We start from the raw sequence: 17,578 nt of genomic DNA, 5'->3' as shown, positions 1-17,578 counted from the left end.
TTCAAGTTGGTCATCGCGATGTTACAAAAACTTTGCTGTGAAATTATTGGCAGCACATTTTTTTTTTTCACTTTCGCTTCTCGTTTGGTCTGAGCTGTAGTCCACTGTGTGCAGTCTGTCGTCTCTGGCAAGGCGGACCCGGACACGGTGGTGCTGGAGCGCTCCACTTTGACTGGCGAGCCCAAGATAGCCGAGGTGCACATCGGCAGCAAGCAACACCGAACTGTCATGCTGGGTGAGTGGTCAGTAGAAATAATCTTTTTGATAGGAGTTGCACAAATCGGTATATTACGATGAGCTCTCCTGAAATATTTCCGCAACAGTTTTGAAGCGAAAGCTTCACTACGCCAGCCAGCTCAAGCCTTCAGTAGAACATGCATGCGGGCTAGTTGAATGGATGAATCTGAAGACTTCTGGCGCTGCACTCTCTGTCACACGCACACGAACGCACACACACACACACACGCACACCGAGAAATCAAACCACTAATCCTTCGTTTTAAATCAGGCATGCCAGCAATTAAACATATCTTATCCACTTACACATATTTCCCAGAAACCAAACCCACTGCCACCCTCGTACCGATTTCCCTGTGTTTGTGACTTGGCATGAACCCACTTTCCTAAAGAACAAACACCAAATGAATATAGTACCATAGTTCTTCCTACTGAATGACAAAAACTGAGATTATACAGCATTTTGTAGAGATGGTTCCAGCGCTTTACACTGGATGTGCAGTAATGTAAGAGAAATGGGAGAAAATAGTAAAGCTACCCAAGTGTTCGTTGGTTTGCACAGCTGAATGTCATGCCAATTCCATAGCTGTAGAAGAAACTTTAGAGAACAGTATTAGAAAAAGCATCATTTATACAAATTCTCTGAGCGTAATCACAGCACCGCATCACAGAAATGCTACAGAACCTTTAATTGGAGGCATAACACTCAATGTAATAGCTGCAGAAACACAGTGGCACTCAATTAAATTTTGCTGGGTGCCAAGCCATGCTGGAATCCGCGGAAACAAGAGAGCTGACACATGTGCTGCAGTAGCCCGTAACGCTGAAATGAAACTCGTAAACGTATACCACATAGAGATGTTATGAAACTCATTGAGGAAAAACTGGGAGACAAATGGCAGGCTTCATGGAACAATGAAATAAACAATAAATTACACTTTGTCAAACTAGTCGTCAAGGAAGGGACATCGTACAGCCATCCCAAACGTTTTATTGAAGTCATTCTATGTCGCATGCGCATCGGACACACGCCCCTAACACATGGCTTCATTCTAAAGAAAGAAAACAAATTTTTATGTGAAAGGTATGGAGGTGAACTAACATTAAATCACATTTTACTCTCATGCACTAAACTGGAGAAAGTAAGAAAAAATATTTTGCAACGTTTCACAATTAACAAATCCGTTTCATCCTAGCCTGCTTTTGGAAAAAGATGGAATGGGAGAAACTTTCCATGTTTCTGAATTCCTAAAGTAGGCAGAGCTCCTAAGAAAGCTATAAAAACTAGAAAAATAGATTAGTCCTTTACAGAAACAAACTACTCTGTTCTTGACGCATGATAGCCTTAGTTGCTTATGCTCCGAAAACCTCCACCCAGCGCGCGCACGCACGCACGCACGCACACACACACACACACACACACACACACACACACACACACACACACACACACACACACACACACACACACACACACACACACACACACACACACACACACACACACACACACACACACACACACACACACACACACACACACACACACACACACACACACACACACGAGATTACAAGATGTTCCTACCGATGCTACGCACACTAACAACTGGCTATTTATTTGTGGTATGAAGAAAACGTGACAAAGAAAAAAAGTAAGTGTACAATAATAAGAAAAAATACAAAAATTCGGAGAAAAGATTTTGAAGGAAAAATAAAACGAGAATATTGGCAAATTGCGCCTATCATCTTGTCCTATTGCCCAAATGAAGCAGTAGCAATTCCTGCCTGCTGCGTGCTACAGTCGGTGCATTCATGCACTCCCAAAATCTTTTTAAACACTTCAATAATATCTCGCCGAAATCATGTTGAAACGTTTGCTCAACCTGCGAACTGAGGCTTCCCCCATCTACCCTTTTCAGTGCGCTTTCAAGCTATGTAGCCATCTTCTTCCTCACGTTGTACGTGCATACGTCCACAAAGTTTTTCAAGGCCTGACAATCGGGCAAACCGGTTTAATGAACCCGTAGCGTTGTCTGCCCCTCCCCTCCCTGCAAGCTTGCCCAGCTGATCCGCCGCATAACGTGCGAAAGCCAAATGGTCGTCTGTCAGAAGAAGCATTGCTAAGTGCGCCACCAGTGTCGTGTATGAAATTCCATTGTCGTGTGGTAAATCCTTTATACCGAAACCGTGTTTACAAACAAATGAGGCGCGCAGCCGACTGGGGGTAAAAAGTGGGGCTAGCGCCCTTAGGAATACATGGAACCGAAAGGTTCCAAAGCAGTTTTCTCATTTCATGGCACACCTATAATGTCGTTGTTCGGTACAAAGCAACTATAAACATCGTAAAACAGATCATGAAAGTATGAAATCTCATCACAGTGGCGAAGTATTTTTAAAACACCGTGAAACGTATGGGGGTGCGAGTTGGGAAGGCGACCCGTAGAAACGCATGTAAACACAACTTACCGCAAAATTTTTCTCGTTTCGCAGAGCACCAGAAGTGGTCGACGGTCGTTAAACCTTGGCCAGCACTTTGAAGAAGTGTGTGACAAAGCATGCGGCGTCATTTCGGAGGCAATCTACTTTTAGAACTCCCCGACTAATCTGCGTTGTGATTCCGGACACCCCCAAAAAGAAATCTGGGTGTAGCGAATCGCACAGTTTTGTATATAGTCTGATATGCTGCCGCATGGGTAAGTTAGCTTGATAATACTGTCACTCAAGTGATATAGCCTAGACAGAATTACATTAAAGAGCAGCTGTCAAACGCCATACTATAGGGCCTAGAATATATTGGCTAGTGTGCCGACCGAGGCCTCCTGGGTGGCACCTTGAGCGATGTATGCCGGCGGCCGCCGCCAGGAGCGCTGCAAACAGGGTGGGTACCAGCCGCACTGTCTGCTGCCTACCGCGCTCTCCCATCTTCGGCAAGAGGGCTGCTTGCACTGCATTTCAGCTTTCATTAGGTCGCAACAGACCTCAGCTATAACTGAAGCCGCTGACTACAAGTTTCAGGGTGTGTGTTTTGTCTTGGACTGGGAGCGGCGCACGTATTTAACGCTTCTTGCTTGCGAAGGCTTCTGCGAAGTTTGAGCATCTTAGTCCCGGACATCCCGTGCTCACAAAGGGAAATCCAGAATTTCTATTCTAACAACAATTAAAGCATAGGCATTTATTGATATAAAATACATTTGTAATCTCTTGAACAAAGTGAAATGCTTCATTTTTATTGACATATAGTTCTTTCTGCGCACTGTACACTTGCTGACAAGTAAACACGTAAGCGCAGTTTTATTTATATATTGTATATGCGAACAACACAGGAAACAAAGTCACGCAACACTCCTCTTATGTATATGTAATAACAAACACTGGCACATGTGACAGAATTGCATGAACAGCAGAGCACAAATGAGGAACCTTTACTTACAGCGGCTAAGGTACATCGCGGCCTGTGATTGCACACAAGGTTTTGCCGAAGTCGCCATCTTTTGAATGAAGAAGCTGATAAAGTTTTTTTTTTTCTCAGATACACAATATGCACGAGACGCGGCCGGTTCATCGCGAGGAAGCTCGTTGGTAATTTGCCGCGCTTACGGTGAAACATGCGCGGCATTACCAACGAATATATAACTACATCCATATGACATATGTGTAGCGCAAAAGGACAATCGAGGGACACAGAAAAGGTACACAACACAGGTGCTGTCTGTAGCGCCTGATTGTGTACACTCTTTTGCTACACACTGTCATGGAGTACCGTTACCGACTCGCTCAAGTTTCCATCCTAATTGTGAATATAACTGCGCGCTCTAAAAATGTTTCTCGCCAACGAAAGCAGTTGCCGTTTACCTTCCGTCATTTCTATCGATGCTTCGTTCCCATTGTACAGAATGCGTACTTACGTAGCATCAGATAGCGCAGTAATACGTACTCTCCTTGTTCTAGCGGTAGCCCCGTTTGCCCAAAAAGCAAGTCTTCTCTGTGCACCACCGCTTTCTTTTAGGCATTTTTCTCTGCAGTTTAGTGAGAGGCACTGGGGAAACAACAATCAGGAACCGCGCTTCACCACTGGCGACAAAGTAAAAAAAGGGATACAGGCGAGCACAGAACGCGCGCACAAAACGCGAAAAAAAAACAAAAAACCGATGCAATCGTCGCCGAGCTGGTAGAAGTGCGGAACGACTCGCATGCGCAAACACCTACACCGTAAATAAACTGCTGCACCTTCGTGAAAGCAAAAGAGGCGCAGAAGGAGGCTTACCACGCAGGCACAACACCAACAGATTGCCGTATTCTGAAGAGAGAAAACTGCGTCGTCTGCTCAGGTGGTACCCTCCCGACAAGCAGCGCCCTCTGCCGCTAACGATTGGCTTTCATTGCAAACAGCGCCATCCTCGCCCACAGGGAAGTGCGGGCGCTCGTCACACTAGCCAGTATATTCTAGGCACTGTAGCCATACGACAATATGCACCGAACGAGAATCGTCCATTGCAACCGACGACGGCGCAGCCGCCTCCAGGTCCAGAGCGTCTGCTAGCGTCTGCTAGCGACGACGCCAGTGGTGCATGGTCGTCTGCATTTGTCCGCGCTCAGTTTATCGTGCTGTGAAGAGGCCTGTAAATAGCCAGACTTTCAGTGCTTGTAAGGGACTGTAGTGTGGGATGCAGCAATGGCCGACTACGTGAAAAGCTTGTAGGAATCGGATAAACAGCGCTACAATGAAAAGCTGAAAACTGACGATGTTGTGCATCCGGACCCATTTGCTACGTCTGAAGCATATTGGGAAGTCCTCCAGGCTGATGTCCGTGCTCTTAGACTATTGGGCATTGCAAACATTGTAGTGTAGTGATTTTTTCTCCAAGTCGTTTCCCTGCAGAGACCGTTCAGGCGTACAAGTCCCTGGAGGCATACAATTATTTGAATCAGGTGGCTGCGCTCAAGTTCATCAACGGGCATATATGCTAGCTAAATATTTTTTGTTTATTTTTCTTTTCCCCCACGGTATCGCTACGGCTGTCGTATATCGGTCTGCGCTTTCTGTGCGGTTTCCTGATCTTATTTTTTTCTTTCCATATGGCGCAGACCATGCCGCGCGTGCACGGACGTCGGAATATAGAGCCTGTCAAAATGATTGCTTACGACTTGCTCACCGCATGCATATAATGCGACGCAGCTACATATTCATTCCATTTATTACTTATCGTCTACTTAGCCACGATCTATGTTTTCAGTACGAAATGACTTCGTGCCCGTTATTTTGCGTGTTTTTCCCTCTGAAATTACAAAATGAACCATGTCTCGCCGGCATCATTACTGCCTTACTTGGCTCGTGCAAACCGCCAGCCCTTGCAATGTTTTTTTTTTACTTCCGCCATACAACATGATATCGGGGCATGGTACAAAACGTTCACACAAAAAAAAAGCTAAAGAAAAGTCGCTTGGGCGACTCGTTTCAGACGTCGGGGTTCGTCTGGAAACGCCACGCACATATTTATTGACAAATATGTTTTACAGAATGTCAGATGCGAAATGTTGTTGCATGCGTATATTCATGGACTTCATATAATGCACCAGCTTTTAACAAACGACTGCTTTCGTAGCCGCAAAGCTCAGCTTTTTTGCGAACCGCTCTTTACACATATATTTTGTATAGAACGCGCTACCGCAATGCCTTTCTAACTCAGATTCTAGACAACGAGGTGTTTTAAATGTAGACTGCCACCGCAGTGGTGCAACATACTTTGTCACGAACTTCTTTAAAGCAATGAACAACGTTTAACGACCGGCCACCACTTCTGGCGTTCTGCGAAACGAGAAAAATGTTGCGGCAGGTTGTATTTACATGTGTTTCTATGGGTCGTCCTCCCATCTCACACCCCCCTACGGTGTTGGTCTATAGACCAACACCGATCTATGACGTAGGTACGATGCGGTGGCGTTTCTGTCGCCAGCCTTAGCCTAGTGGGGGTGAAAACTACAGTTTGCGCCCATAGGAATACATGGAATCGAAAGATTTCAAAGAGGTTTCTCATTTCACGGGGCATCTATGATGTCAATAGTCGGCACACAGCAATCATGAACATCTTAGAGCAGATCGTGAAAGTATCGAATCTCCTTACCGAGGCGAAGTATTTTAAGACACCGAAAAACGTATGACGGGTGCGAGTTGGAAGGGGTACTCATAGAAACACATGTAAACACAACTTATCGCAACATGTTTCTCGTTTTGTAAAGCACTAGAAGTGGTGGCCGGTCATTAAACGTTGTCCAGCGCTTTAAAGAAGTGTGTGACAAAGTATGCTGCATCACTGCGGTGCCAGTCTACTTTTGAAACATCTCGTTGTCAGCTCATATAAAATATATGTAAAGAAGGGTTCGCAAACAAGTTGACTTTGCGCCTTTGAAAGGAGTCGTTTGTTAAGAGCAGGTGAAATATTTTAGGACCATGAATATATGTATGCAACAACCCTTCGTGCCTCATATCTCTGGAAAGCATATTTATTAACAAATATGTGCGGTGCGTTTCCAGACAAACTTCCATGACAAGAAGCGAGTCGCCCAAGCGGCTTTTTTTTTTTTGTGAACGTCTTTTACCGCGCCACGACATCATGTTTCATGGTGAAAAAAAAAAAAAAAACCTTCCATGTGCTGACGACGCGCATGAGCCACGTAAGGCAGTAATGATGGCGTCGAGGCACGGTTCACTTTGTACATTGAGAAGAATAAAGCTCAAAATGACCAGCACGACACCATTCCGTTCTGAAAACACCGATAGCGGCTAATTAGAGGCGGTAATGTATTAAAATGAATGTATATGTTGTTTCATCGCGATACATATATATAGTAGGAGAGTCTTAAGCAAACATTTTGAGAGGCTTCATATTCTGACGTCCGTGCACGCGTTGCATGGTCTGCACCGTACTTGAAGAAAAAATAAAGATAGACGAGGAAACCGCAGAGCCAGCGCAGAGCGATGTACGAGAACTACAATGATACCACGGGGAAAAAGAAAATGAACGATAAAATAGTTAACCAGCATATATACTCGTTGATCACCTTGCGCACACCTGCTTAATTCAAAATAATTGTATGCCTCCAGGGACTTGATGCCAGGACGGTGTGTGTGCAGGGAATTGACTCAGAGAAAAAAAATCAAATGCACTAGAATGTTTCACATGTCCAACAGCGGCAGAGCGTCCGCGTCAGTCCGAAGAACGTACTAATGTATTCCAGGCATAGGAAATGGGTCCGGGTGCACAACGCCGTCAATGTACAGCTTTTCATCGCAGCGCCGCTTATCCTGTTACGACAACCTTTTCACGTAGTCCGACATTACGGCAGTTCACACAATCCCTTGCAAGTACTCCAAGTCTGATGATTTACGTGACTGTTACAGCACGATAAACTGACCGCGCACAGTTGCAGACGACCATGCACCACCGGCGCCGTCGCTAGCAGACGCTCCGAGAGAGGCGGCCACGATGGGTGTCACCAGCTGCGCCGTCGGCGGCTGTAGTGCTCGATTCCACATGGTCGTATGGTATTTTACAACTGCTTTTTAAATGTAATTCTGTCTACAATGTATCGCTTCAGCGACAGTATTATCAAGCTAATTTACCCCATGCGGCAGCATATCACACTGCAAACAAAACTGCGCGACTCGCTGCATGAACATTTTGAGGGTGTCGGGATTCACAACATAGATTATTCGGGGAAATCTAAAATTAGACTGCCTCTGCAATGATGCTGCATACCTTTTCACAAACTTCTGCAGAGCACTGACCGTTTAACGACCGGCCACCATTTCTGGTACCATAAGAAATCAAAATAATGTTGCGGCGAGCTTTGTTTACATGTTTTTCTATGGGTCGCCCTCCCAACTCGCACCTGCATACGTTGAGCGGTGCGAGCTCCATATTTTCACGAGTTTTTAGGGTGTTCACTGTTACTCTGCATCGAATAACGACATAATATGTGCCCCGTGAAATGAGAAAATTGCTTCGGAATATTTCGGTTCCATGTATACTTATGATCGCTAACCCACAGTCGGCTGCAGCGCCGCGAGCTCCCTCTTTGTTTGTAACCATGGAGTTGGCCTATATTGAACAGACGGGACGTTGCCTGAATTATAAACTTAGGGAACATACAATGCAGATTGAGAACAGTGAGGGTGAGGGACTTACTTTGCACTATAAGACACTAACTTGGACTAAGATTTTAAAGTATACGGTTAGCCGTAGCACAGTGAAGCCAATTCAGAGCTGGTGAGAGTCGACTATGCTAACCTCCAGTATCTTGCACCGTGGCCTTAGGCAATGTAGACTCATTCGTATTGTTCAGCTATAGCGGTGCTCTGTACCTGTTTCTGGTCGGCTTTCACATAACGTAGCAGATTATGACTGTATGCTAATGAGTATGCATGATATTGTTACGGGGTAGTTCAGCTTGGAGCAGAGGGCGGACAAAGAAGACAATAGAGATATCAATTAAGGAATGAGCCATTAGGCGAGTAGAAAAGTGCATGTCCCTGAACCAGGATCCGTAAGGGCTGACGCAGAAGGGATTCGCGCTGTCGCGTCAATTACGCTTGGCGGCTAAACTAAAGCATTCCACCTCAACTAAAGCATTCTACCTCTCAATTTTTTTCTCCTCCTTAAAACAGACCATTGTTGTGGGGCCATTCATCGTGGGTGACCACCGTTTCTCCTTTCCGCCACGCTCTCTTTTATCTAATAAAGTTGATCCCATCCATCCATCCTTGTGCAGACGGCGGAGGCACGGAGCTGCGATGCGAGCCCTCTGAAGGCTGTTGTCTCTCGCAGGAGCAGATCCGGCGTCTTGGGAGACTCGCAGTACAGGTGAGCAGGGTTTCACTGCTGTTTGCCGAGCAAGTCTAGCTCGCAATGTGCCGTGAATTGCGAAAAGGCAGCTGCAGACGGATTGAAGGAAGCTGGTAATATCATGACGGTTTTTGGAGATGCAAGGATGTTGTTGCGACTGCACGAAGAAAATGAAGTGCACTGGGCTGCCAACTGTCTCTTGCTGAGCCGTCACCGCTGCCTCGTGCGGGCAGGGTAGAATTGAATGCGATAAGGCAAGAAATAAAAAAAAAGAAATATTTTAAAAATGAAAAACAAACACACTCGTCGTATCAGCCATCGTACGCCGCCTAAGCGGAGGCGAGAGCAATGAAGGCATACACAGCAGATGCAGATACACCGGTGGCAAGGACTCTCCATCGCAATTGGCAATGGCACCTAGGTTTCCAGAACCTGAGGACCGAAGCAGTCACCCCCTTCCGCGCCCAGAGGTCGTTTCTCCTTCCAAATGCAGTGTCTAAGATGAATGCGAATATGGACATATAAATTAGGACAACGCTTAAGCTTCGCCTTGAAAGCAGATTCGATAGCACCTTAAGACCACCTTTGCACGAAATTGTGGCGTTGAGAGACTAGCACAAATTGGGGAAACTGTTAAACGTCTTCACTTAATAATAATGATAATTTTGTTTATAGGAGAGCAAGTGCTCTGCATCTCTCACACTTTCTCCGTAGACACCTCAACAGGGAACAGTGAGCTACATATATTTCTACACGGTTTGTTCGAATCACGCGTATGAAATACTCAGATGAAAACCATGTATAAATAACCATATATAAAGATAGCTCGTACAGCTTGTTTGAAATACCGGCGAACAATTTCTTTAATGCAATTAGATGCAGAAAAAAATCGGCAAGCTCTGCCCAGTCTCAAATAGATAACACGTAGGAAAGAGCCCTTATCTTCCCTCAGTAAGAGACAAGGGCTTAACTAGCTTTCACCAAAACGAATCCCCCAAAACATTGGAGATACCCTTTAAAACATTTACACATTTAGATGGGAACAGTATAGGACTTGCGTTACGGTGCCTTAGCTTGTTGACCAAGAAAGAACTGCAATTTATGGCACTTCTAAGCATCGATATCATTAACTTACCAAATTCAGCTGTTTTCGCTCTTATCTTGCAGGTCGTTTCGCCAAAAGGCTCACTATCAGCGTAAAGCTTAAAGTGGGACTCGAAAGTACTAAGGCGGAGTGGTTGTCCAAGACACATTGGCGAAGATACTCGGGCTCCGAGGCCACTCAACAAGCTAGTCTTAAGTACTTAACCAATTCATCTCACTTCCACTTGCTTCGCGGAAAGTTTAAATTTTTTGAACAGCTTCAAAAATATTTTCGCAATTAGAGCAGAAAGGAGCAACATCAACTTATGCCAACACAGAAAGCTCGTCGAAGCTGTCGAAATCATGTAAGTCTATTATCTTGGAAGACACTTAAGCAGAGCGGTTTAATATACATGTGAAACAGCAAGGGTGAAATAGGGCCTCTGTCGCAGGGATCATTCTACACGAATACGGTTTTCTCATGTTTTATTAGCATTAAAGCGGGGTGTATAGCTAGAAGCAATATGAGCGGACGGAAGGAGCGCGTGGTCTTAGCATTTCGCAAAAAAGCTGCCACCTAAATAAGACTCGAACGGGTGGCACCAGGGCCATCCTCGAAGAGAGTAGCCGATCAAGCCTGCTGTGCATGCTGATTCTTATTGCCTGCTGAGGCAGCAGGGCAAAGCCTGGACGGGAGCACAAGACGAAGAGACGTCAAAACAGCGCTCGTTGTGTCTTCTCGTCTCGGGCTCCCGTCAACGTTTTGCCCCGTTACCTAAGGCAGCGCTTTGTAAAGCGTAGAGGCCACGCGCTCCCGTGTTTCATGCCATATTTCGTCTATCTTCACGTCCATTCTTAGTCATTTTCACTCCATTCTAAATTATATTCCCAGCATAGCGATGTACATGGGTGCGCCGCGCCGATGTTTTCTCTTTCCCCGTAAGGGAAGGGGAGGCGAGGAAGCAGAGCGTGCAGCACGACGCGCCGATCGGCCAACAGGAAATATAAAGATCAGTTTTGGTTTGAGATTCACGTTTCTCGGTCACTCATTCCTGACCGGCGCAAGCGTCCTGACACCAGCAGCATTGGCAGGTTCCAGCAGAGAAAGAATGTACTGAAGGACACATTCAAACGCTTTTCCGGTTGTGCGTGCAGTATTTCAACAAGTGCACGCGCAGCATCACATTGCTCAAATACAATGAGCTCCTTCTGTATATTTCTAACTATACTGCAAACTTTGATACCCCAAGTATGATAAATACCGACAATATCACTGATAACGTTTTGAAGACTTCTCGCCAATACTTTCATGAAAATTACAGTGAACATTAGTTATCAAATCGGCCAAAGGGATTTAACTTGTCTTAGCATCGCTGGATCCTCTGCTTCAAGAATCGGCACTCTATGATAGTGTAAAAGTGAACGTGAAGGTGAATAGAAGATGAAGGTCACCATACGTAGACGACGTTCAAGACATTTAAAAAAACAGGCGCATTTTAGGCTTGTATAGAACACCGCATGCACCCTATCCTAGTGCAATGTTTCATTGAATACGGCAACAAAAAAGTATTTGTTCCAAAATTTGTCTGAAGTGATTATCCACTTTTCGCATTAATGATAATTACTCTGCTTTATTGAGGCCGTCATTTGCAGACTGTTCAGCTAAGAGCCCGTAGTGATACTCGCGGAGTGCATTTTCAATAGTCATGGCATTACTTGTTGCTAACACAGTACCTTCTATTTAACTGAAAATATTACGCTACTCATTTCTCCTTCCCTGCCAAGGCCCGAGCCCGCTTAGTCAGTGCTTCACCTGCTGCTATTCTTTCTGCCCTAGGTCTCACCAGTGCACCTCGGTATTTTTCTTCTAGCACACAGATATTTTACTTCGCAAAGCGGCAGGCATCTTTGCACTTTACAGGCTCGATAGTGTTCCACGCTATCAGAGCCTTCAGGTTCGCCTTGAGAACTTGATAGAGATACTAGTAGTGCAGACAGACACGGACAGATATGATGAGACCAACATGGCGCTGTATTTGTCTCTTTTCTCTCCGCGTCTGTCTAAGCTGCTGGTACCTGCCAGAATGGATTGTAACCAGCCTAAAAGCAAACTATACTACGCATTAACAACATTGTCTTGTATACTATTATCTTGCTTTATTGCACTGGGTCGCTCCGGGGCCTTCATCTTAGTGCGTTGTTCGAAGCGTTTCAGATTCTTCTACCAGCTTTTCAACAAATAATTTATATATATGTCATCATCTAAATGCTCTATATTCATTTTCCCTAAGTCACAGCTGAGCGCTTTTCTTTCATTTTTAGCGCTTAAGCTAAATATACCAGACAAAGATCATGAACAGGAACTGGTTCACATTACAAAAACTCATACATCACAAAACCCACACATCACATCACAATACCTTCACAAACCTGCCAATCACACTAACTCCTACCGGTCGACAGGTCCACAGGTCAGAATCTTCAAATAGGAGCGCGGTCAACAGAGTAGTTTAAAACATGTTTGTGATAGTAGTTGCGATGAGACTGGAGCGTAATGTGTCCCCTGGTGTCATTTTAAAGCCCGTACATATTACTAGAAGTTCTGAGAAAACATGCACTGCGTAAACGAGCATGACTTGGATTTTGCAAGCTCTTTTTTTATAATTTGACTTTTCTAATTACCTTTTAGGTCCATTTCTCTAATTATGGTTGTCAGAACAATAGACGTATCACTAGTCGCACAAACACAAAAGACATGTTTACTATGATAGAGGCAGAATATGTGTGTGTGTGTGTGTGTGTGTGTGTGTGTGTGTGTGTGTGTGTGTGTGTGTGTGTGTGTGTGTGTGTGTGTGTGTGTGTGTGTGTGTGTGTGTGCGTGTGCGTGTGCGTGTGCGTGTGCGTGTGCGTGTGCGTGTGTGTGTGTGTGTGTGTGTGTGTGTGTGTGTGTGTGTGTGTGTGTGTGTGTGTGTGTGTGTGTGTGTGTGTGTGTGTGTGTGTGTGTGTGTGTGTGTGTGTGTGTGTGTGTGTGTGTGTGTGTGTGTGTGATCTTGGCTTAACCAAAGCTTAGTAATGTGGTGATGTGGTAGTGTAGATAGTTAAAGATCAGTGATGTGCGTGGAGAAGCGTCGCTGAACAGAGGCACTTGCGATATCGCGTCGTTTTAAGACGGAGCTTAGGTGTCCCTGTAATATTTTTCTCAGGAGCTCCTGCGTATGCATCAACGCTATCTAGCTCGGAGAATTGGGGCATCCAGTTATCAAGGGGCAACGAAAACATCGTTTGAAGAGGGGGCAGCAGAGCAGGGCTAAAAACATGCGCTCCGGGATAGCAGAGCAAGACAAAACACGCTCTGAAGGACAGCAGGGGACCAAACATATCGCTGGTGTCGCGTATGCGGTCCCGTCTTTAAGAGCCGTTTTCGTCGTTCTCTTTCAACATGTCTCAATCCTCTTCACGCAGTTGTCACCTTCAGTAAGTAAGGCGGGCGTCAAAAAGACACAATGTTGATGAGCCGGATGTGCCATGATCTCCTTCAGGGGTCCATACATGTTTTGCAGATGGAGAGTGCATTCGGCAGTCCACGGGACATTGAGTGGGCTTTCGGTGGAGACACCCTGTTCGTGCTCCAGGTAAGTACACTCACGTAGGCCCTGCCTCGATGGAATAGCTGCTCACTCTGTGCCTTCGCTCCTCATTAAGATGCGCCTATAAGGTTTTGTCACCTTGGATTAGAGGTGGGCTAACAAAATACAAAAGTACAGCTGAAAACACAAACGCCATCTATATCATTTAGAGTTAATTATCATCTTCGCCAGCTTCAAAGAGGAGGAGATAAAACAATAAAAATAACGAAACGACAAAGAGAAAAGACATATGAAAGGCATGAACAAGGCTATGAAAGGCATCCCATCATCCTCTCTTCTGTTTCGATAGAAACAAGTTTTATATCGGAGTAAATTGCAGTAAATGCAGTCCTATAAAACCCCGGCCCTCAGTCACCAGCGGCTGCGGAACAACTGACCACGGCGGCGGTCAGACCTGTGACGCAGCAGGAGGTGCTAAGAATTCCTGACTCCGCTGGACAAGCCGCCATCGGAAACTGACCCTGGCAACGTTTAATGCTAGAACCCTAGCTAGTGAAGCTAGTTTAGCAGTACTCTTACAGGAACTAGAGGGTATGAAATGGGATGTCATAGGGCTTAGTGAGGTTAGGAGCCCGAATGAGGCCTATACTGTACTGAAGTATGGGCATGTACTCTATTATCGAGGTTTACCGGAGAGGCGAGAACTAGGAGTAGGTTTCCTTGTCAATAAGTACATAGCGGGTAATATAGCTGAATTCTGTAGTATTAATGAGAGGGTGGTAGGCATTGTAATTAGGCTTCATAAGCGGTATAAACAGCGGTTGTACAGGCATATGCACCCACATGCAGTTATGATGACCAGAGAGTTGAAAGCTTCTACGAAGATGTAGAATCGGCAATGCGAAAAGTAAAGACGCAGTATACTGTACTTATGGGCGACTTCAATGCCAAGGTAGGGAAAAAGCAGGCAGGAGACCAGGCAGTAGGTAACTATGGCATTGGCTCTACGAATAGCAGGGGGGAGTTACTTGTTGAGTTTGCAGAGCGAAATAACTTAAGAATCATGATTACCTTCTTCAGCAAACGAAAGAACCGGAAATGGACATGGAAAAGTCCTATCGGGGAGTCTAAAAATGAAATTGACTTCATAATGTTTTCAACCCCTGCCATTATGGTACTTGGAAAAGTGCGATGCAGTGACCACAGGATGGTGAGCTCCCGATTAAGTCTAAATCTGATATACGAACGCAACAAATTAGTGAGAAAGAAGATCATCAATGAATTAGCGTGAGGGAGAGAGCAGAAGAGCTCAGGATCTCGCTACAGAATAGTTATAAATCTCTAACCGAGGATGGAGACATTACTCTAGAAGCAATGAACAATAATTTCAGAGATATCATTACTGAGTGCGCTATAGATGTAGGCGGTAGGATAATTCGAGAGGACACCAGTAAGGTGTCGAAGTTGACGAAAGATTTGATTAAAAAACGCCAGAGTATGAAAGCATCCAATCCAACAGACCAGACAGAATTGGCCGAGATATCAAAGCTAATCAATATGCGCAAAGTGGCCGATATAAGGAAGTGTAACATGAAGGAAATTCTGCATACTGTAAACAAAGGGGAATCCTTAAAACGGAGAAAAAGAATTGGGCATAGCCAACAACCAGATGTATGCGCTAAGGGATAAGGCGGGCAATGTCCTCACGAATTTGGACAAGATAGTCAAAGTAGCCGAGGAGTTCTATACTGATCTCTACAGTAGCCAAAGTAGTTAGGACCGTACTTAGGTTAGCCGTGAGGAAAAACACTCAGACGTTCCACCAGTGATGAAGGACGAGGTTAAGAAAGCAATACAAACTATGAAAAGGGGGAAAGCAGCTGGAGAGGATTAGATAATTATAGTTTTGTTGAAGGACGGGGAGGATATCGTGCTAGAAAAACTGGTCACCTTGTATACGTAGTGCCTGGTGTCTTTGGCGATACCGGAACTATTGAAGAATGCAAACAGTATCCTCATTCATAACAAAGGGAACGCTAAGGATCTTAAAAATTACAGACCAATCAGCTTACTGTCTATTACGTATAAGGTATTTACTAAGGTAATCGCTAATGGAATCAGGACAACCTTACACTGCAATGAAGGAAAGGATCCAGCAGGTTTTCGGAAACGGTACTCTGCTATCGATCATATCCATACCATCAACCAAGTGATAGAAAATTGCTCGGAATATACCAAAACTTATACATAGCATTCATTGATTACGAAAAAGCATTTGACTCAGTAGAAACCTCGGCAGTGATGCAGGCATGGCGAAATCGGGGGGCAGAGGAGCCATACGTGAAAGAGCTGGAATATATATATATATATATATATATATATATATATATATATATATATATATATAGTGGCTGCATTGTAACCATAGTTGGGCATAAATAAAGTAACCAAATTCCCATAAAGAAAGGTGTTAGGCAAGGAGACACAATCTCCCCAGTACTATTCACAGCTAGCTTAGAGGAAGTATTCCGAGACTTGGAATGGGAGCAGTTAGGGATAAGGGTAGATTGAGAATACCTCAGTAATCTGCGATTTGCTGATAACATTGCCTTGCTAAGTAACTCAGGGATGAATTGCAAATAATGATTGATCACCTAGACAGGAAAAGTAGAAAGGTAGGCTTGAAAATCATTATGCAGAAGACTATAGTAAGGTTCAGCAGCCTCGGGAAGGAACAGCAGTTTGCGTTAGGTAGCGAAGCACTATAAATAGCAGGCGAATATGTCTACTTAGGACAGGTAGTAATCGCAGATCCGGAGTATGAAAAGGAAATAACATGAAGAATAAGATTGGGATGGAGTGCATTTGGCAAGCACTCGCAGATTATGACTAGCAGCTTACCGGTATCGCTCAAGAGGAAAGTATACAATAGTTGCATCTTACCTGTACTCACCTATGGGGCTGGAACATGGAGACTAATCAAAGGGGTTCTATGTGAGTTGAGGACATCGCAGAGAGCTATGGAACGAAAAATGGTAGGGGTAACACTCAGATGTGCAGAGTGGGTCAGAGAAATAACTCAAGTTACTGATATTATAGCGGAAATCTATAAGAATATTGGGCATGGGTAGGGCATGTAGTGCGAGCAGAGGATAACCGATGGCCGCTTAGGGCAACAAACTGGATTCCATGGGAAGGAAAGCGTAGCAGGGGACGGCAGAAAGTTAGGTGGGCGGATGAAGTGAAGACGTTCGCCGGGGTCAAGTGAATGCAGCTAGTACAGAACCAGGTTAATCGGTGAAATATAGGTGAGGCCTTTGCCCTGTACTGGGTATAATCAGGCTGATGATGATGATTATGAAATGCAACTTAAGGACCGCACATGTAACCACCTTGATTTTAGATGAAGACCAATAAAAATGTACAAACTAGCTCCAATAGCTAGTTTGCGCATGTCTTGTGCTGTCCCTTGGTATTTTGTTACCTGACACCTACGTTCAGATGAAAGAAAACAAACCAGTCCGGTGTAAAACTTTGATAAAGCTTCTGTTCTCGATTCGCTGCGTGGCTGCAGCTGAACGGGGCGCTGTCTATTATCGCTACCCCCTGAAGTGTTTTTGCAGCAAATGCCCAAAAGACACCAATAATGAGACAGTGCGCTTCAATTGGCAGCAGCATTGTTGTTGGTCGGACATCATCCGCAAACGTCCCACAGCACCGTTGTGCCACGGTTACCGGCCTTCTGCGGAAGCCCCACTGGCTGTCTTTAGATGCACGCTCAGCGTTAGGCGTCGACCTTCGGAGTTACTATGGGCCCGCTGTTCT

At 44.9% G+C, this 17,578-nt stretch overlaps 1 protein-coding gene across 1 annotated transcript in view; it reads left to right on the top strand.

Annotated features, from left to right (window-relative positions):
- Positions 1-17,578, top strand: part of LOC146194329 (uncharacterized) — a 327,933-nt gene that overhangs the window by 189,200 nt on the left and 121,155 nt on the right. The window contains exons 19-21 of the mRNA XM_084597350.1: positions 115-235; positions 9,010-9,101; positions 13,727-13,798. Coding sequence (XP_084453476.1) covers positions 115-235; positions 9,010-9,101; positions 13,727-13,798 — 285 coding nt within the window. The remainder of the gene's footprint in view (positions 1-114; positions 236-9,009; positions 9,102-13,726; positions 13,799-17,578) is intronic.

Source organism: Amblyomma maculatum, chromosome 3 (assembly GCF_055883805.1).
Source record: "Amblyomma maculatum isolate TAMU_Amacu chromosome 3, ASM5588380v1, whole genome shotgun sequence".
NCBI classification, from domain to species: domain Eukaryota; kingdom Metazoa; phylum Arthropoda; class Arachnida; order Ixodida; family Ixodidae; genus Amblyomma; species Amblyomma maculatum.
The sequence above is the reverse complement of the archived record's forward strand: the minus strand, read 5'-3'. Positions and strand labels throughout refer to the sequence as shown.